The following is a 21,597-nucleotide window of genomic DNA, read 5'->3' as shown; positions in this document are numbered from 1 at the left end:
AGTTGTTATAATCTATTTGTGGTTCTCAACTCCAGTCCTCGGGACCCACTGCTCTGCACATTTTGTATGTCTCTCTTATCTGACACACTCAGTTCAGTTCATGCAGCCTCTCCTAATGAGCTGATGATCTAAATCAGGTGTGTTAAATAAGGGATACATACAAAATGTGCAGAACTGCTCTGGGTCCCGAGGACTGGAGTTGAGAAACACTGATTTAAACCATGTACTTTGTGCAGTTCTTTCTGAATTTGCTGGCTATCTTAGCCCATTGATACTCACATTCAGCACTTTGTGAGTGTTAATGGACCCTGAATGTTTCCTCCTGAGACTATAGTAATTTTCTTTTCTTTTTTTTTTTGTCTTCAGGTGTGTGCGTCTAGACTGGATCCAGATTACTTCATTTCTTCAGTGTTTGAGAGGTACGTCAAACTTTTCTTGGATTGTGTTTTCACACAGATTGTTCCCAGCCACCATTAGCCGCTTTTCCACTGTTTGGCCAGTGCTAGCCAGGGCTAACAAAGTGCCGGGTGGGGCCAATAGCCTCGGAACTCAACCGAGACCAAAATCAAGTTGCGTTTCCGGTGCTGCCCTAAAACCCGATGCCATCAATCATATCAATGCATGTAATTTATGACATATATACAGATACATTAGTCCGGTATCAACAAAGGCAAAGGAGACAGCTCGCTTTTGGCCCGACAGTGAAAACACGGCTATTGTTTACAGATGGCACCTTAGAACTTTGTGTTTATGTCAGGTTTAAGGTGGTGGACTTGCTGACGATGGCGTCTCAACATCAGAACGCAGTGCTGGACTCGGAGCAGGAGAGACCCATGCTGGAGGGAGCGCTCACCTTCTTGGTCATACTGAGCAGTCTCCGAATACACTTAGGTACATGTCATCTCTTTTTCAATAATACTGACAGTTTGAAGCTCAGTAACATTAAATAGCTAACATACACAAGATCTATCATTGTTTTGAATGTGTTACTTCTAACTGGTGAATCTAAGGCTACATTCACACAGCTATGGTATAGACATCACTTTGGACTGAGTGGCAAAACATCCTGCAACATGACTGGATTTAATTGGGGGAAAATGTGTGACTTGACCGTGATCCTTACAACTTATTAAAGAACCAGTGGTCCATGGACATGGACAGGAATCGGGTTTCCTGACATTAATATTTACCTGATTTCAAAGCCTGGGAAATCAAAGCCTGTGAATGCTTTATCTGCTAGTCAACATTATAAATACAATATAGATAGATCTAAATCTGGATGATCACTTATATTTTGTCATATTTCCCAGCCCTAAAAATTGTTAAAGCACTAAGACATTATATACTTGAGGCCCGTTCAGATCAAGAACGCTAACTATAAAGGTAACTATAATGATAACTATATTTGCATCTACACCAATGAACGATAACGGTCTGTTTATTCTAATCTCACGCACTGCGGTTTTTCAGTGTGTACAACATGTTTTTGTTGTATTTACACAGCTTTAACCAGATGTCCTTAGCATGCTATTAACTATTCTGCAATGTCGTCTGCCATTTTAAATGTGCAAGCCCTTAAATTAGACTGGACTCTCATTGGCTGTCAGTTTTTTATCGTTCAACAGCTGAAAAAAAAAAAAAAATCGCAATTAATTACATCCAAAATAAGTTTGTTTACATACTATATGTGTGTGTGCTGTCTATACTTATTTTGTATATTTAAATACACACACATACATGTATATATTAAGGAAATATTTGCATGTATATACTGTACATATAATTATATAATTTATATTATATATAAATATTTTTATATAAAATAACAATTTTTTCTTAAATATATACATGTATGTGTGTGTATTTATATATACATAAGTATACACAGCACACACACATATTATGTAAAAACAAACTCTTATTTTGGATGTGATTAATTGCGATTAATCATTTTCCCAGCATTAAAACATTTACATTACACTGATCTCTAGTGCCCATTTAACGGTACATGTACACTATTATTATTGGTTGTTTTGCAATACCTTAAAATAATCACTTAAAAAAAAATAGGAAAATTGAAACTGGTCAAGCAAACAACAATTTTTGAACCATTAGTGATGGAATGACCCGTCCAGATTTTGAAAGCTGTGGGGTGGGAATGAAAACACACTGGACAAGTTTCCAGACATTCATAGAGATGGAGATATTGGCTCATGTCATTCTGTCTTTGTGTCTCTTTGCAGGAATGTCTGATGATGAGATTTTGAGAGCGGAGATGGTGTCACAGTTGTGTATGAATGATCGTACCCACAGTTCTCTGCTAGATCTTGTATCCTTTCACCATGGAAACATGTTGTACTCACAGGAAGTACAGCAAGTGCTCTGCGTTGATAAGTGCTCTGCTTTGATGCTTTTGTTAGTGTTAGAACAACTTGTGCTGTTTTACTCGATTCATATCATCATCATTTTTGAAAATTTTTTTGATTAAAAACTAATTATGGTAAATTAAAAAATATATACTATGTAAAAATACTGTAACCCAGTACAAAAACATCCTTCTTCAAGTGTTTCTTGAAGAAAAGCAGTTTCTTAATGCCTAGAGAAAATGGAAACCCTAAATTACGGCAAAAAACTTGACTTTATAACTAATGGATTATAACTAGATGGCCTCTGGGGAAAAAATAAAAATTTGATTATTTTGGTCATATTAGTTGAATTTTGCTGATTGTCCTTGACCACGGCTGTAGATCCCGGAAAATCCGAACCCTAAGAGCGGCGTGGTGCCGGGCAGCTGTAGTTTTGAGGAGATGCTGTCTGCTGTAGCTGATTTTAAAGCCCCGGTGTTCGAGCCTGGAGGATCAATGCAGCAGGGCATGTACACACCGAAAGGTGACACAACTTATCATTTTGCCATTTATGTCCTTTTTTCCCCCCTTAATACATTGCATTGGTATGTTGTGTGTACCTCTTTTTACCACCAGATGGCAGTGTGACTACATGATTGTAGGGTTTCAACACTTTTCTCTGCATTAGGACAGAAGCATCTGCTCTCTAGTAATAGATGTGTCTTTGTTTCCTTTACCTGTTACAGGACATGACCAGACATATTCAAATTTAAAATTAAAAAATCTGTAAAATCTGTAGTTTAGTTTTATTATCTGGTCAATGTGGTGCAAGTGTGCTATACTCTAATGATATGTTGGTTTAGGTAACAGGAGTAAACTAAGGGTACTTTTACTAAAAATGGAAAAGTTTTTTTCTTCACATTTTTCGTGTATTTTGCATTTAGCTTTTTTTGCATTTGCATTTGCAAAAAAGCTGTATTCATGCCAGGCCAGTAGTTGGCGATGTCACTTTGTAACGAAACACTACATGCCTGTATACTGAACACATAATACGCATGCGCATGATGTCACCGTTTTCGCAAATTCACATTTTTATAGTTTACACAGAGACGATAACGATATTGTTTTCCAAAACTTGTACTGAAACCCGCTTTCAGGCCCCCAAACCACTGTTGTCGTGTAAATGAACGCCCAAAACACATAATTTTTCAGTTTTTGGTGTTGTGTAAAAGGCCCCTCAATATCAGGATGGTTCTTATAGTCAATTCATTCATTCTAGAAGTGAAATATCGATTTTATACAGTGTTTCAACATTCAAACAATGAGTTTCTTCTGGTTTTCTGCTCATTTTCTGAAATAGAAGTGTGTAATTATTTTATTTTGTATAATAATTAGGATTGTATTGTGGTCATTTAAGCTAATTTCTCAGGTCTCGCCACATGGTGGCAGTCTGAGGCTGATTCTAAATTACTCTCCTTTTTCATAACTCACACCCAACATTTTTTTTCTGTGTGTGTGTGTTTTCCAGCTGAAGTCTGGGAGAAAGAGTTTGACCCTATAATGGTGATTCTACGCACAGTGTACCGCAGAGACGTGCAGTCGGCCATGGATCGATACGCGGCATTGTGAGTCTCTAAAATCCTCTAGACATCCACCTCATCCTTAACATTCACTTTATCACTTAAACACTAAACATCTGCTGTTTCACTTCTTTTTCCTTCATTTAAGGTATAGAAATGCATGCAAATACAGTACAGTTTATACAATCTTGGTAAATGTTAGGGTAGTGACAGCACTGACTTTTAGTCGTAGCCTAATGTAGGCAGTCCTAAAAAACGAAATCAGAGAATTGCTTAATAAAGTAATATTGGGAAACAACTGCTCCAAAACATATTCAGTCTGAGGTGGAACCCCGATGAGATGGTCATCGATCATCCTGAAACAAACAGAAAAAAACCCTCACATATGGAGCCTTAAATTGCTCGATTTTGTGCGCTGTTGACTTTGAGTTTAGGGGTCGCTGTGTGATAGAGGGAATTACGTTCAGGGTCACTCCTTTTCCTGTTCTGAGGAAGGTGTTAGTGGAGGGACGTATACCTGAAATGGGTTTTCCCCAATTAGAGTCATGTCACGGAGAATCAATACATCACACCTTAAATACAGATTTGCACTCCAACCACAGCTTTTACAAAGTGGAGGTAGTCCATCGCCTCATTTCCAACAGCAGCAGCCTAAAGTAATATCAAAACAATAGTTTTTAACTGTATTGTAGAACTGCATGATTAATCGTCAAAAGATCTTCAAACACCCACGTGAGCTTATTCCTAAATGACAATGCTTCAGCTATGTCTATTAACTCTTTCCTCACCATTGATGAAATTTTCATTGGAATAACGGAAATTTTTCCATCTTTTTGGAAAAAAAGTTATCGTTTGGATAAAAAAAAAAAAGATGTTTACGGTAACAATCAAAATAAAGTAAATCACCCTTTGGAAGTAACTTGATGCTTTAAATAAAGAATGTATCAATTACATAGTTATACCAGTGACTATAACTGTTACAAGTGATGTCATTGAAAAATCGTTTTTTTTATTCATATTTTTTTTCTGAAATTACATGTTATTTTGTTTAGTTGTCTATTTAGAATCATGGGAGAATCGTGATCTCTAATTTAAACAAAAATATTTATTTATTCAGAATCGAGCAGCTCTATTGTATTATTGAATATTCTTCATCTGTATTTATTTACATTTATACGCATTTACATTTTGCTACATGCAAATGTGTCTTTTTATTGAAATGAACATGAAACTGTAATCAAATCTAATTTTACTTCTGGAATATGAAAAACATTTTTAGTGATTTAAAAAAAACAAAAAAACATTTCACATCCCCAGCTGTGATTTTATCCATCATGAATTGATTGCATCATGAAATGTGTGCATTTACATTCACCAACAGCCTGCATTGCCTAAGTGATGTCAGCCAAAAAGGAAAGATATGTGACCCTGGACCACAAAACCAGTCTTAAGTCGCACGGGTATATTTGTAGCAATAGCCAACAATACATAAATTATCGTTTTTTTTCTTTTATGCCAAAAATCATTAGGATATTAAGTAAAGATCATGTTCCATGAAGATATTTTGTAAATTTCCTTCCGTAAATATATCAAATTTATTTTTGTAAGTAATATGCATTGCTATGGACTTCATTTGGACAACTTTAAAGGTGATTTTCTCAATATTTTGATTTTCAAATAGTTATATCTCGACCAAATATTGTCTTATCCTAACAAACCATACATCAATGGAAATCTTATTTATTCAGCTGCATATGATGTATAAATCTCAATTTCAGAAAATTGACCCTTTATGACTGGTTTTGTGGTCCAGGGTCACATATTTGATATGTTGACTTTAAAAGCATATTCTCTCCTCTATAAATTCAATGGCATGTTTAAATGATAGTTTTGCAATGCCTTCAAGATGAACATGAAAGCAGTGAACGTCTGAATCAGAGATGTCGTTTAAGTAGTTTTCAGCAGAACTTTATTGTATTTGACATTGGCCGTGTCAGTTTGTGAATATGTTTTGAGTTGCTCGTGTCCGGCCGCTGGATGATGGATCACCTGTCAAGAGGACAAAATATTTTATATCCCACGTTCCTTTCAACGCAAATGGAGTCAGTGATGCCTTTAAAGCAGGGCAGCTGTGTTCAAGTCTGATAAAGCTGGAGTTTTTCTCAAGCACACTTTGTTTGCAGTTATGTTTGCATTTTATCTCATGTCTGCTGTGGCTTTTAACTTCATCAGCAGTACATTAAATGTAAAATATGGTTTATTACATCAGGGTTTTTCCTGGGTCAAAAATGGTCTTCGGTGGTGGCAGATGAACACGCTCATCCACAATATTATGTAATATTAACTTCATGAGAAAAAATAACTGTCAATACAGATCATAAAACAAAGAGAATTCTGTACGTTTCTATGTAAAAAGTCACTGAGTGACTGATTTGAGAAGTTAGTAATAAAATAAAAAAACAAAGTAACACATTACATAAAAAAGTGGCAGGTCTGTTATTTTGCATTTACAGGATTTAATGCACTGATTACTTGACATACAGTATCAGATTGTTTTGTTCTGTCCATTTGATATAGTTATCACTGTCTATCGAATTCATTCATGCATTTAAATATGGTTTGTAAATCGTAAATCCAAAAACTTATACTTAAATAAATACTCCCCTGGTTTAAGAGGTACGGAGCAGATTCTGACAAACTTAAACACATTTGATTGGTCATTGCGTTCACGCGCTCAACATATATGTATGTGATTGGCTACAAAACTCAATGCTGCAAAACACACTAAATAGAAACCTTTGATGTTCTTCAGAGCTGCACAAACTCTCACAGGAGCGTTTTTAAGCATCCGGCTATCATCAGGTGCTGGTACTGTAGAACGACATGTAGCGTCACAATAAATGAACAAATAAATCTTTGGAGGGACAAAGATTTTAGTGGCCACAAATATTTTTAATGCAAGAAAAACCCTGTACATGCATCTATTTTGACTTGTATTACAGTTCCTTGTCTCTGATTTTGTAAATCACTGGAATCATACACAAATATGAATCCAAAATGAATCGTTTCACATGATTTAAACTTTGGCCAATCCTTTTCAAATGGACCAATGGAGGTTGCTTTATAGGGGTGTGACGAGATCTCATGTCACGAGATTTCGTGAGACTAAAATGTGACGAGATTTCTTGTCGATGCGAAAAGTAGTCTCGTGATATTGCCATGACAGAGTGGTTAGGATGATTAGGAAAGAATATGCCACCGCTACCTTTACATTACGCCTCTCATAAAAAAGCTCATAAATCATGTACAGTAAGGTCTGAAGAGACTGAAATGAAGAGAAGTCAGTCAGTTGAGTGTGTGGCAAAACCTTTTACAGTGCTTGAGTATTGTTGTCTTTTACTGCATATGATAATTCATACTCAGAAAGTAGAACTGAAATGACATTCATTACAAGATGATTAGTTAAAACATTTCAAATACACCTGCAGAATGTTTTCTAGTCATATATGCCGCCATTGAGGATTTCTTAAAAATAGTGTGTAAAAATCTTCTCATCTCGTGAACTGAATCTCGAGTCTCGACTCTCATGAGAAACTCGAGTCTCGTCACACCTCTATTGCTTTACCATTTTTATTTTCCTATTTTTTTTTTTTGAGTGATTACATCTATGAATTGTTATTGCAAAACCTCCAGGTTTGTATTGTCATTTGAACTGATTTAAGCGCAGTGGCCATCTGGCCCACAGCAAATTTTGGGTTATATGGACATTTATGGAAACTTCATTATCTTGGTTTATGTTGGTCCTAGATCCCTTGGGTAATTTATCAGTACATAGTATTTAATCTAAAAACCAAATTGTAAAGGGGAAATTTATATATTTTTTTTAAATAATATTTCAATAAAATAATTTTCTGCAGAAATACAGATATAAAGAAGTTGTTCATCCAAAAATGACAACGATTCTTTGATTTATCCTCATATTTGAAACTCCAAAATGACAAAAACATAATTTTACAAGAACCATTGACAAAAAAACACAACTTAAAAGCTACAGTAGTGGTGGACGGGTAAACACTATGATGTCTGGATTTAATTTGATTGCTGTGAGATGAGGATGATTTTCATTGAATAATAATGACTGTGTTCCATGAAAAAGAAAGCTGTGGGGTTCAGAATGATATGAGACTGAGTAAATGATGACAGTTGTCATTTTGGGGTGAACTTTTTTGTTGTTTTTCAGGACTACACTGAACAATACTCAGAAGGGTGCTTTTGTTTTTAGAATTAGTATGGAAACAGGCTTGCTGAAGTATATTAGGTCATTTAATTAATGTCTAATTATTTTTTTTCTTTTGTAGTTTGAAACAGTCAGGCGTTCATACCGGGAACCCCTGGCCACCCTATAAAGAGAGGACCCCCCTGCACCCATGCTATAAAGGATTGGTGCGCCTGCTGCACTGCAAAACTCTACATATCGTCATCTTTACACTGCTTTATAAGGTGAAACCTATCACTGAGCAAAACGCGCTGACAGAGATATGTGTGGTTAATTTTACAAGATACTTGAACTTAAGTTAATGACTCGGACTTTACAGTTTCGTGACATTTTATATGTAGATGGCTGGTCATTTACTAGAATGAAATGAGTGGTTTCCCATTGTTTTTTGTTTTATCTATGATAACTGTTTTTATGTTTCTGTTTTAGATCTGGATGGATCATCAGAACATGTCTGAACATGTGTTGTGTATGGTGCTGTACTTGATAGAACTCGGACTTGATAATCAGGTCCAGGATGACAAAGTAGAAGAGGTAAGCATTTTTTTTTTTTTTTTCTTAAATACGAGACTGGTCTAGTCTCAGAATCAGACAGCATGGCCACACACTGATGCGTATTGCTCTCAGAATTGTCAAGACCTCCTCTAAAGATTAATCAATGCAGATTAATTAAATATATGCACTGCATATTTCCGAGTGAAGCATTGTGTTCTTATACATGAGAAGCTCAACAAAAGCTTATCAATAAAAGAGAAGCTTTAAGGGCTCCTTGCAGTTTTCCATCTAAATAAGGGTGCTTTCACAGATTACTTCGCATAAAAAATGTGTAATGGTAAAGCTGTCATTCGGACCCGAGAGCGTACCAGGATACCGAACCTGAGACTGTTTATAGGAGGTGGTCCGGAACTGTGGTGTGATTCACGTGAATGTGAAATCAACTCAACCTCGGGTCAGCACTTTAGGAATTAAAGTAACATGCACGTTACTAGCCGATGACAACGTCACTAATTTAACAAAACACATGTAGGGGATGTCAGTGGTGATGATTTACCTTATATATGAGCTAGAATGAGTGTGCAGTGTAATCTCACATAGTGAGTTCTATCAGAGCAGCAAATGAATGGCTCGCAATCAGCTGTCTCTTCAAAAGAGTCCGTTTGCAATGTCATCATGCAACACACTTACGGTAGACGTTCACACATAATAGCATTAAATTAATAAAAAAAACAATATATTAATACACTTTGTTTTTTATCATGCGGCGTACGTGGTTTTGATGTAATATGAATGCAAATTAACTGGGGTGAAACCAAACCAACACTGCGGGGGATGCCGATTGGTCAACCAAAGATCAAACCGTGCTTTCATCAGTTCTTCTTCAGTTCCACGAAACAGAATAATAGTTCTCTGCTGCTACAGTTGTACTAATTCTTAAAGCATTTTTTCTCCTTTTCTTTCTCATCAAACAACCAGATTAACGAATGGCTTTACACAAACCGAATAAATTCACCTTCGTGTTGGGTATGGCAGGTTATGACGTCTAAAAAAAAATAAATAAATAAATAAATATATATATATATATATATATATATATATATATATATATATATATATATACAATGAATCAAGATATAAATTATTAAATTAGTTGCAAAAAAAAAAACGTAATAAAAAATACAAAAGGCCTACATTATTTGCCCTAACATTCAACTGGAGCACAACGACACATTTATTTTTTCTTGAATAGAGTCGCGCGCACTGCCGTCATGGCTGGTTAAGACAAAAACTCTGCTTAACATGTAAAAGATACCTTTTATTGTGTCACGTCGCATCTGGCTAGGACACGGTGTAAAACTTTCATGGTTTAAAGTTTGAATATGAAGATAACCATAAATATTAGTAATAAATTATTTTCCGTAAATTGTTACCTTACAGCTGTAACTTTACTCTTATTCTCATTATGTAATTATATTGATATATAATCAAACTTTTGGACAAATTGTGCAGCCCTGCAAACCTGGATTTTTTTATTTTATTATTATTATTTATTTATTTAATCACATTTTAAATCGGTTGTAATTTTTATCAGAAAAATGCTGCTCTAAATTCCAATCTGATTGGCTGGCCTCAGCATAACTTCCATGTGTTGTAGTCCTAACACACTCAACTCATCTACCAGCCGCTAATCTGTAATTACTCTATTACTGCTTGACTAATTAAATCACGGTTAGTCCAATGTCTGTACAGAACTCTTTCTGACTAGATTATGTGTGGTGGGCTGGCAGCTAAAAGCAATTTTGTCCTTCTTGCTGAGATTTTTTTTTCACTCTCTATTACAGGAGCCCTGTATCGAGGAGCACTGCCATGATAGCTGGTTCCCAGGCACCAGCCTGCTGTCTAACCTCCATCACGTCATCAACTTTGTGCGGGTTCGAGTGCCAGAGACAGCTCCTGAGGTGGAGAGAAAGAGAGAGAGGGAGAGAGAGAGGGAAACTCCACCCAGCACCAGCTCTGAGAGCACCACCTTCGGACAGGTGAGGCAGATGCTGTCAGGTTACAGGCTCACCTGAGTTCTAAGGGTTGGTAGAATGGGTCAACACAGACAAGAGGGGGGATTGAAAAAGTTGATGTCTATTTGCCGTTGTTTTGATGACATCGCTCTCCATCCACAGAGTTCCAGAAGGCTGACAGGAAATTGGAGAGAGGTAGAGGGATTTGGGAATGATTTTTATCAAGTGATGTGAAATGATTTCAAGAGATCTGTTTTGAATAACCAAGTATGGAATGGTCTGAAATAGGAAGACTGCACTTGCTTTGTTTTGCAGACATTCTTTTGCAATATTCAAAAACCTGTTGCTCGCTTCTTGTGTTACTCAAATTTTTGGAAATGGTAATGACAATTAAGGGGGTCTGTGACAAAATAAGGATATGTGAGATCATGAAAACAGGAAGAAAACGTATAGCTCAAAATGGATGTGCAAGATTTTAGAAATTTCTTACATTTTTGAAAAAAACATTAATATAATTTTTTTTTTTTTTTTTTAAAGTGGTGTACATAGGTTACAATAACAATGTATCGGTTCTCAGAAAAAGAAAAATGCACAGAATTTTAGAGATTAATTAAAAGATCCAGACACCCAAAATAAGCATCATGCCATTGACCCAATTATAAGTAAGTACACAGGAAATAGAGCACTGGTCGTGATGTACTTTGATTGTGTTTTCGTTTTGTTTGTTTTTTGGGTTTCTTTTTGTTTTTTGTCTTTTGTTTATTGATCTGTCCAGTTTTCTCCTGCTTGGTTTGTTTCTCTCGTGTGATGATGTGTTCATAGTAAGTGTGATTTCATTCATATGTTTCAAACTAGCTCAGAGGTGAATGTAGGAGATGAGAGGAAGTTTTCATTAACTGCATGTGTTTCCAGTGATGTGTGGTGGTATAATGAGTCTTGAGCGCAGCAGTCAGTGGTTCAGTGCTCATCATTAAATATTAAGTAGCTTCAGTGAGATTAGCATGCTAATTAAACACACTATGGGCATCTGACACGTTCAGTAAGAGTTAGTTCTTTATATGTGTAAAGAAATTGTCCTTTTATTATTTTGATCCCAGGCTATGTTCTGACAATTGTGGGTCAGAAATGTTGTGAATACATTTAAACTAGAAAAAAGCAGGTCTATTTCAGTGTATCTGCTGTGTTCTCAAAATCAAAATGAAAGCTTTTAAGACCCGCACAAATATCATGAACACCACATGGATGGAGTAGGGCAATGTCAATGGTAACATCCTAAACTGATAAAATGAGAAGAAAAAAAAAAAAAAAGAAAAAAAGCCTTTTAAACCATTTTTTTTTTAAAGTGATGCTTGAAATTATAAATGATTACATTTATTTTATTTTGAAATAAATGATTATATATGTGTTGTGTATGGAAAATCTATGTTTAGATTTTCAGAATGCACTGCGTATATGCTGTCCTGCGTAAAAATATGGGTCAATTTTTGCTTTAGTCAGAAACAGGAGACAGACTGAATGAAAATGCAAGTTCACTATAGTAGGTGGTGCTTATTTAACCACGAAAATATAGCGGTTACACTGGTAACACTGGTGACACCTGTTTACAAAATTCATCAATACATCATAAGCAATTGCTTAGCATATGGTATTCTCTGATTGTTTACTGCTCTAAAAGAGCCTGTAGAATGCAAGACAAACGTTTTACTTTGAAATGTGCAGCGCTCACTTTAATTAAATTATATCCTAAGTCACAATAAGCTGATTCACGATTCTTGTTTTGTTTATGTATTTTTATGACTTCTTGAAAAGATAATTAAGACTTATACCATTTACGGTAAGAATTTTAAGACTTTTTGTGGCCTTAAATTTCATAAAACCTAAAGGGACACTCCACTATTTCCAACTCCCCTAGAGTTAAACAGTTGAGTTTTACTGTTTTCGAATCCATTCAGCCGATCTTTGAGAGTTTTTATATTTTTCCTATTTAAAACTTGACTCTTCTGTAGTTACATCATGTACAAAGACCAACAGAAAATGAAAAGTTAAGATTTTCTAGGCTGATATGGCTAGGAACAATACTCTCATTCTGGCGTAATAATCAAGGAACTTTGCTGCCATACTGTGGGTGCAGCAGTGATATTACGCCTGAAAGTAGTCCCACTAAGTTTGTGTAGATGGAGAGTTAGCTGGGGACTATTTTCAGGCGCTGCGTAAGAGTTAAGTTTTAAATAATAAAAATATCGAGACTCTTTGGTCGTTTTTGAGTGAGATGCTAACGGTCTAATCATATTCAATGATCTATGCTAAGCTGCAGCTAAAAGTGCTACCACCAGACCCAGAGATAGGCTGAATACATTCGAAAATGGTAGAATTCAACTGTTTAACTCTAGGGCGGGTTTGAAAATGAGCCTATTTTCAAAAATAGTGGAGTGTTCCTTTAAGACTTTTTAAGGATCCGCAGGGACCCTGCAATTCGAGACCCATGTCAGGTCTAACCTTGAGCTCATTGCTCCACCTTTGTGTATTTCACTGAGGATAGAGAATTTGAAGTCCTTCTGTGATCTTATTTGTTGCCCATTGGGGGCACTTGCTCTTAGGCTGCTAAATGGATTTGCCTTATGGGACTTTAGTGAGGGCCTGTTCATACAGAACAAGTTTTTGCATTCCACTGTGCTGCTTTTCCCTTTTTTTCCATTTGCTAGATGGATGTATTTGAGCATTGCTCTTGTGTCTCACACCTTTCGCAGCATCTTGCGCATGAGCAAGATTTTAGAACTCAAAAGCGTGTTCTGTGTGAACAGCCCCTAAAACTATAGCTCTAGAAAGTGTAGCTGTTTACAGGGCCATGACTCACCAATCCAGCGGTCGGCCATCAACCGGATTGGAGCTGTTGTTGAGCCACTGTTGGCAGTAGTTGGAGCCTGTCAATGACTTTTTGGCTGGTTGAGCATGTTGAATCAGTGCCGGGCAGTCAGTGAGACAGATCGCTTTGAATGCTCTTTAGCTTAGAGAACTGGTGCGGTTTTCTTTTCTGAATGACATAAAGACTACTGCCACCTTCTGGTAGAGACAGTTATTTTCTCTCATGCAGGCACAAAATGCTATTTAGCCATTGGCTGTAGTCTTGCTGAGTGTTTAAGTGCAACTTTTTGGCCTAGACGCATGCGAGACGACAAAACGGTCGACTTTCATCTTTGCTAGTTCTTTGATGTCAGTTTGGTGTGTCATGGCCTTGAATCTATTAATACCAATAGTCTATGTAGTCTTTTTAAAGGAATATCTATCTACCTAGTAAAATCTATCCATCTTAGTCTGTTTGTCTGCGACTGCATGACCTTAAAACCTTAAAACTTCAGGCTTTTTAAACTACTTCAAGCTTTCTAGCCTCGCTTTAAGCCAACATCAAAGTCTTGACTAACATTTTTATCTAGTTTCTATTCTGTTTATTAACACTAGTAAATAATTAATAAACTATTAAATATTGGTGACTTTTATTGTGTTGCGTTTAATGCCGTTTTATCAAAGCAATAAGGCTCTTGAGACTGTGTGTTTTTATGATTTATACCATGGTCTGTCTGAATACTCTATTCTGATTGGCTGGAAGGTGTGCAATAAAACTTGGGTAGTCAGTTGAATCACCTTTTTATATTAATGCACTGTTTTCACACACACACGTACGTCACTCAGAGATTGCGCTGTGCACAGAAATTTATCAATGCTGCCCTACAATTTTTATTAATAAAATAGCCTCGCAACTGAATCGCTACATTATATTTCTCAGCAACGAAGGGGTCTCATCCCAATTTTGAAGTAATTAAACTTGCAGGTTTGTTGTTAATAGAGAGAGAGATGCTAAACAGATGCAGATATTATTCTCTCTCACCTTTCTGAATATTTGAAATGAATGCTATAATTAATCCATTCAAATAAATGTAATCATACACACTACTTTATTTCTGTGTCTAATTCAAACCAGGCAGAATGCTGGATCTAATGAGCCGTAACTGATGAAAATAACCATTAATTTGACCTTTCCTGTCAAATATTGCACTCTAAACATCAATAACAACTTTATTCTGGCAAGTGACCATGGTATAAGTGGGATAATCGACAACTACCTGTGCATTAAATGATTTTAATGCAATTTGTGGAGGCGTCAGGTGGTTCTTTGACTCCACGATGTGCATTAAAATCGCTTAACGCACAGCTAACCATCGATTATCCCTTACTCAACACCCTGTCTCACCCTCAAGTGGGTTATTGCTTTAATAGCGTGTGAATTACTTGCTCTGAATGACTATGACCAAACAAATCTACTCAACGCAACCATGATTGTGACATTGGTGTGTGTGGCCCCATAATTGTTGCTTGCAGCTTTATGTCTATTTGTCATTTATTCTCTGTCTGTGGTTTCTCCTCAGAACCTGCGTGAGGCTCAAGTGTTCAGTCTAGTGGCGGAGCGCAGGAGGAAGTTCCAGGAAATCATTAACCGCAGCAACCACGAGGCCAGTCAGGCAGTGCGGCCCAAGTCCTCATCCTCCCGTTGGCTGCCGCCGGGCTCACCCCCGCAGCTGGTGACAGAGATTTTGGAGATCCGTGAGAGCATGCTGTCACTCCTGGTCAAACTGCACCAAAAACTGTCTGCTAAGCAGAACTCTCTGTCTCTGAGTTGGTTGGCCGAGGTGGATCCGGCCCATCATGCACATGGAGATGGTTTAACAGCCATCGAAAGAATCTTGGCCAAAGCTTCCGCCCGTAGCCGGCACAGCAAGAGATGCCTACAGGAAATCTGTGGAAAGGTGTGTCCACCCATACCACCCAAGAAGAACAGTCCTGGAGATAAGAAGAGTATGGACAAGGAAGAGAGGTGTGTGTTGCCCGTGTCATATTCCATTTGATTAGACCTTATTCACAGCAAGGCCATCTTTGATTTTTAGCAGGAATGAAAGCGAGGCTTTGAGGGATAAACTTACATCTCTTCAGTCAGCTGTACTGTTACTTAATGTGACGAAACACTGCAAAAATATCTTTCTAAGAAATTCAGTAGACCAAAAACTCCAGACAACTCTGTGGAAGAGTGTCGGACTTGTAACCCGAAGGTCGCGGGTTCGAGCCTCAGTACCGGCAGGAGGCGTAGGTGGGGGGAGTTAATGAACAGTGCCTATTCTACTCTCATTACCCACAACTGTGTGTGTTCAGTACTCACTGCTGTTTGTGTGTGCACTTGGATGGGTGAAATGCAAATTCTGAGTATGGGACATCATACATGGCTACATGTCACTTCACTTTCACTTTCACAGCCTTCCTTTAATATGGCGATGCTCTGAATAAGGTCTATTGTTATCAAGGTTTTTTGTGGCCTAAAATTTAGTCTTTTTCCCCCTTTCTCAGAGCCTTAGAATTAATTATGTTTACATACTGAATCAGTGTCTGATTTGAGAAACGTTATGTCACATTCAGGAGCTGTTATGATGTTCAGTACTCTACTGTTGAAGGAACGAGTAGTAATCCGCCAATCAGCTCCTCTGATTATGGAACAGATACCCCCTGCAAACCAAGTCAAAACTATAGCAGCTGTGCTCAGAGCTGTATTAAAGGACTTTGTGCATATGCATTTGTCCTTAACATTGTCAGCTGGAAACTCTTGAGGCTTAACATCACTGTCTTTATTGGCTTATGCCCCTCTTAAAGGGATAGTTCACCCGAAAATGAAAATTCAGTCATCATTTACTCCTCCTCAAGTTGTTCCAAACCTGTATAAATTTATTTGTTCTGCGTACACAAAGATATTTGGAAGAATGTTTGTAACGAAGCAGATCTCGCCCCCCATTGACTACAATATTAGGGGAAAAAAATACTATGGCAGTCAATGTGGGGCGAGATCTGCTTGGTTACAAATATCCCAGAAACGGTCATTGCCGTGGAGTCTGCTCTGTAGTGATCCTGAGGTGGAGCCGGGGTATCAAGGTCCCACCCGCAATCCTGTTCCCACAGACTTGATCGCAAACACAGCTGTAAATCCTGACATTGCAGCCCATTTTTATAGCATCAAACTAAAAACCAAAACTTATTGGGAAAAACAAACAGAAGAACATATGTCTGCGTGATAAGATCTTAGGAAAAAAGAACATTTGAAGTGTAATTGGATTTTTTTTAGTTTAGCTTGCGTCCTATTCGATTACATGGAGAGGGTGGGGTTTATGACTTCACTTTTAAAGGCATGTGCGGCACATTTTGGACAGATGAACAATGTGAGCATTATTGCACACAATTTTTGTGATAAAGAATTGTGTTTTATGATTGTGTTTTGTTTTGTTTTCGTCTGCTTTTTTTTGCCTGTTCTGTTTATATTTTTCAGTTGTTGCAATCAGATGCTATTGAAAGTATTTTTGCCGTTTTTTTTGGACAGAAGCAGATATATATTTATTTTAACAAACAAATAGTTTACATTTATGATATCCCCATCATATTGGTTAACATGAAAATATCATGAAATAACATAAAATGTAAATAATTATATATCAATCATAATTTCTGCCAGTGCATTCCTAACTGAGGATTTCCATTGGACTTAATGACTGAATTTCTGAGAATGAATATATGCCCTGCTGGAGTAAATGATGGTCAAATGCATCCTTCAAACTTCAAATGTAATCTGAATATGATCACGTCAACATTTCAGTGCCACTTGATAATATTTGATGATTAAAGTTAATGATGCAATTAATTTTTGTTTTGACATCTGCAGGCGTCAGAGGGCCAGAGAGAGACAGCAGAAGCTGCTGGCGGAGTTTGCCTCCAGGCAGAAGAGCTTCATGGAGACGGCCATGGATGTTGGTGAGCTTGAATATGAGCTGAAGTTGTTTGCTGACCTTTATGAAACACATCTGATGAGTCTCTCCAGCTGTTAATTACTAGATGATCAGTTTCATGTTTATTTGATTGACTTTCTTTCTGACATGTCAGATCTAAAGACACAACATGCATTTTTAATAAGGATATGTTTTAACTCGATGTTCTCACATTATCTTTCAGTCTCTCAGTGTTTGTTATTCTGCATGATTATGGGCTGTCAAAAACAGCCCAGATGTGTGGGACATTTATATGAGATGGGTTCTTGTATTCAAATAGCTAAATGAATCTCGAAAATGGAGCTAAATGGTCTCGAAAAATATTTTTTTCATATTCGTAATTTAGAATTTGAGATGGTTAGTCTTTTAAATTTTTATTTATTTAAACAAATCTGTTAATTAAAATAGAATGTCTATTTACACCAAGTGCAAATAGCCCACCTTGTTGGCAGAGGCTATTTACACTAACTGTCTGATAACAGAAGTAGTGGTGTGAAAAGTAAGGCGGGTGACTTTAGCTTTTGACTTAATCGACCAGGATTTGAATACACCTGTTTTTAACTAATTCTTCTTAATTTCCCATTGCATACCAGTTCAGAGAGGCGTTTATTTGAAATAAAATGTTTGTAGAGTCATTTATAACAGCTTTGATCGTGGCTCAACCAATCAGGGTCAAGGAACGGAACTATCCATTATTTTAAATAATCATATACACTCAATATGTTGTTGCATACTGCTTTATAATATGGTACAATACACTGAGGTGTAAATAGTATCTGCCACTATTTGCACTAAGTATACATAGCATCTAACAGTTTGCACTAAGTGAAAATAGCCTCTGCCTAATTAAAATTGCTCTGATAGAAAGTACTATGGTTGTACCTTTTGTGTCATATGGTAATACCACATTACTTGACATTTGTTAGTACACCGATGAGCCAAAATATTATGACCACCTGCCTAATATGGTGTTGGTCCTCCACATGTTGACAAAACAGCGCCAACCCGCTGAGGCATAGACTCTACAAGACCCCTGAAGGTGTCTGGTGGTGTCTGGCACCAAGACATTAGCAGCAGATCCTTTAAGTCCTGTAGGTTGCGAGGTGGAGCTGCAGTAGATCAGACTTGTTGTTTCAGTACATCCTACAGATGCTAAATCAGATAGAGATCTGAGGAATTTGGAGGCTAGGGCAACACCTTGAACTCTTCACAATGTTCTCCAAAGTGTGCAGTGTGGCAGGGTGCATTATCCTGCTGAAAGAGGTTACTGCCACCAGGGAGCACCATTGCTATGAAGGGGTGTACCTAGTTTGCAATGTTTAGGTAGGAGGCAAGTGTTAAATTTATGCCTACCTGAATGGCCAGACCCAGGGTTTCCCAGCGTAACATTGCCCAGAGCATCACTCCACTGGCTGTCATCTTCCCACTGTGATCCTGGTGGCAGTACCTCCCCAGTTGAGTGGCACACGTACACAGCTGTCTATATGATGCAAAATAAAATGGGACTGATAAAAGCAGGCTTCCTTCTTCCATTGCTCCAAGATCCAGTTCTGACACTTGTGTGTCAATTGTAGGCTCTTTCGACAGTGGACAGGGGTCTTCTTGGGCACTCTGACCGGTCTGCGGCTACCCAGCCCCATACAGAGCAGAGTGCGAAGCATAACCATCATTAAATTTTTCTGTGACTTGTTGTACATTAGACCTTCATTCAGTTCTAGACCGGACAGGATAGCCTAGAAACCCAACACCCTGTCGCCGATTTGTGTTTTGTCCCTCCTCGGACTACTGTCATTAGGTTCTCACTAGTGTTGTCACAATACTGGAATTTCTAACTTCGATACGATTCCTTAAAATGTATCAATATTCGATACCATTTTCAATACCATGGGAAAAAATACTGCATATACTGTCAAATAGATATTTTTAATTTTTTTTTTTTTTTTTTTTTTTTGTCCATCCATTGAAAGTCCAAGCAATTAATTAAGCAATTAAAAGAGATTTTGTAACTTTAGAGATGATCAGCATTTTCCGCTACACCTGTGATTGGTCATAATGTTTTGGCTCATCAGTGCGTTATGGAATTTGTATGATACTGTAGGTAACAAATATTTTTGTAGCTTCATCTATGAGGAATAAAAGTAAAAAACAAATCCTAATTTAGATATGTATTTGTGTAAAATTCTGATTATAATTATAAGCTTTCCAGTGTAGCTTTCTTGGTTTAGTCAGTTACAATTTAAACCATTACTAGCCATTTTGTGAATACACACACAGATGTAGAGTTTAGAGGACTTGGTAAACTTGCAGAAATCCTTGAATGCTGAAAGCTGTTGGCTGCCATTGTACTCTCTGAAGGAAGGTGACTCAAATTGCCTCCGTTCTGCCCTACACACTCCCTCAGGCCCTTTTAGTAGAAGCGTGGAGGGGGATCTCAGGGGCCGTATTGTTCTGCTTCAGGGCAGTTCTGCTGAGTGCTGGTCACTGAGATCAAGAGGGACAATGCAGTGACACTGTTTAAGACATGAGTGATGAAGTTTTAAAATAAACATTACAATGTCTCAGTACAGTCAACATCATATCTTACACATGGCAGCCCATGTACTGTACATGGGATGGTTTTGAAAGAATCTTTCTGGATTATGAAACAGTCGAATCAGTTTTTAAGTGGCTCTGCATAAAAAAAAATATTTAAGAATCAGTATTGATTTATCAAAATCAAAATATTGATTAAAAATGAAAAATCTATATTGTATTGTATCATACGGATTTTTCACTTTTTCTTTTTGTCTCTTGTTTTAATTAACAGTAATGACACAGACGGCTGCTGGTATATTAGGCTACTGTCACTTTAAGAGCTGCACGGATCAAATATTCTGTTACACATGCATTTTATTTCTCAGTTGTTTACTTTCACTTGACAAAACTGACTGTTTACTGCATTTTGACAATTTTGTGTGTATTTGTCTGTTCAAGCTCAAGAACTCTTTGTATCTTCTTGGGCTTAAATTGTTCAAAATCACTTGAACACTTAAATTAGCAAGACTTTAAAACGTGTGAATGATTGGGCTAGTGATGATTCTGTCAAATGTCCTGAGCATCTTTCATGTTGGCCTGGGCCATCGGGCAGTCCTTATTGTCAAACCCTGCTGTTGTAGCTTATCTATGTTGTGTGCATGAAAAAGATACAAATACTGTCAAAACGCACCATCGGAGAAACGCTAATTAAACGTCACTTTTTAGTCAATGATTTCGGCCCTCCAGACTGTTTTGGCCGAAACCAGAAATTCATTTTTGGTTGCAGATATATCAGTGCATCACTAGCAGAGTTATTTAAATAAAGATCATATCTTATCTGTTTAGAGAAACAGTATGTCTTTGTTGTTCACCATTTGTCACCAGAAAATGCTAAAATGACGTTGAGATTTGGTTAAAATATATTAGCTTCAGACACCCATGGCTGATGTCCCCACTGACATTGAGCAGTGTCTGTGTTATAGATGTGCGTGTGTCTGGGATTGTCAGAATAAAACATTCTCTTGAGGTGTGCTGTACAGGCTCCATTTGTTTTCCAGATTTGAATCAAAGGTCACTTTGGACATGGATATTTGCACCAGAATTATAATGAGATAAATTGGACCAGCGTTTCAAGCATCTGTGCATATGGTAATGAATCTCAGAGCAATACTGGATGTCTTACCGCAGAAATAAGAACAGAGACAGTGAAAAGGAGGAAGGTGTTTACAGAGGGATATGAGTTTCAGTCAATGCCTGATCAAAAATCAAATTGAGTTGATTCATTAAAGACAATTTGAGTGTCAATGATACAGACAAAGCCAGACTTGCTGTCGGCATATAGTCAACTTTAAAGCTTATTTTCACCACTTAGGCAGGAACAGACCATCTGACTAACATGTAAGTAAGCAACCAACCAACCAGTGTTTGCTTTTTATGTGACAGATGTATTTATGGGCCTGAGATAGTTGATGCTACATTCATTCATAAAAACTCTGTGCAACTATTATAATCACATTGAAG

General features: G+C 37.2%; 1 protein-coding gene across 6 annotated transcripts in view; it reads left to right on the top strand.

Moving 5' to 3' along the window:
* ubr3 (ubiquitin protein ligase E3 component n-recognin 3) overlaps positions 1-21,597 on the top strand; it is an 83,256-nt gene that overhangs the window by 19,399 nt on the left and 42,260 nt on the right. For 4 of the 6 annotated variants that reach the window (XM_067408834.1, XM_067408833.1, XM_067408831.1 and 1 more), the window contains exons 15-25: positions 367-419; positions 758-891; positions 2,244-2,329; positions 2,748-2,889; positions 3,874-3,970; positions 8,284-8,425; positions 8,631-8,735; positions 10,541-10,735; positions 10,874-10,906; positions 15,133-15,578; positions 17,460-17,548. In XM_067408834.1, the coding sequence (XP_067264935.1) occupies positions 367-419; positions 758-891; positions 2,244-2,329; positions 2,748-2,889; positions 3,874-3,970; positions 8,284-8,425; positions 8,631-8,735; positions 10,541-10,735; positions 10,874-10,906; positions 15,133-15,578; positions 17,460-17,548 (1,522 nt within the window). The remainder of the gene's footprint in view (positions 1-366; positions 420-757; positions 892-2,243; positions 2,330-2,747; positions 2,890-3,873; positions 3,971-8,283; positions 8,426-8,630; positions 8,736-10,540; positions 10,736-10,873; positions 10,907-15,132; positions 15,579-17,459; positions 17,549-21,597) is intronic. The other 2 variants (XM_067408835.1, XM_067408832.1) reach the window with 1 other exon arrangement.

This window comes from Chanodichthys erythropterus, chromosome 14 (genome assembly GCF_024489055.1).
Source record: "Chanodichthys erythropterus isolate Z2021 chromosome 14, ASM2448905v1, whole genome shotgun sequence".
Classification (NCBI taxonomy): Eukaryota; Metazoa; Chordata; class Actinopteri; order Cypriniformes; family Xenocyprididae; genus Chanodichthys; species Chanodichthys erythropterus.
This window is presented reverse-complemented; position numbering and strand designations above follow the sequence as displayed.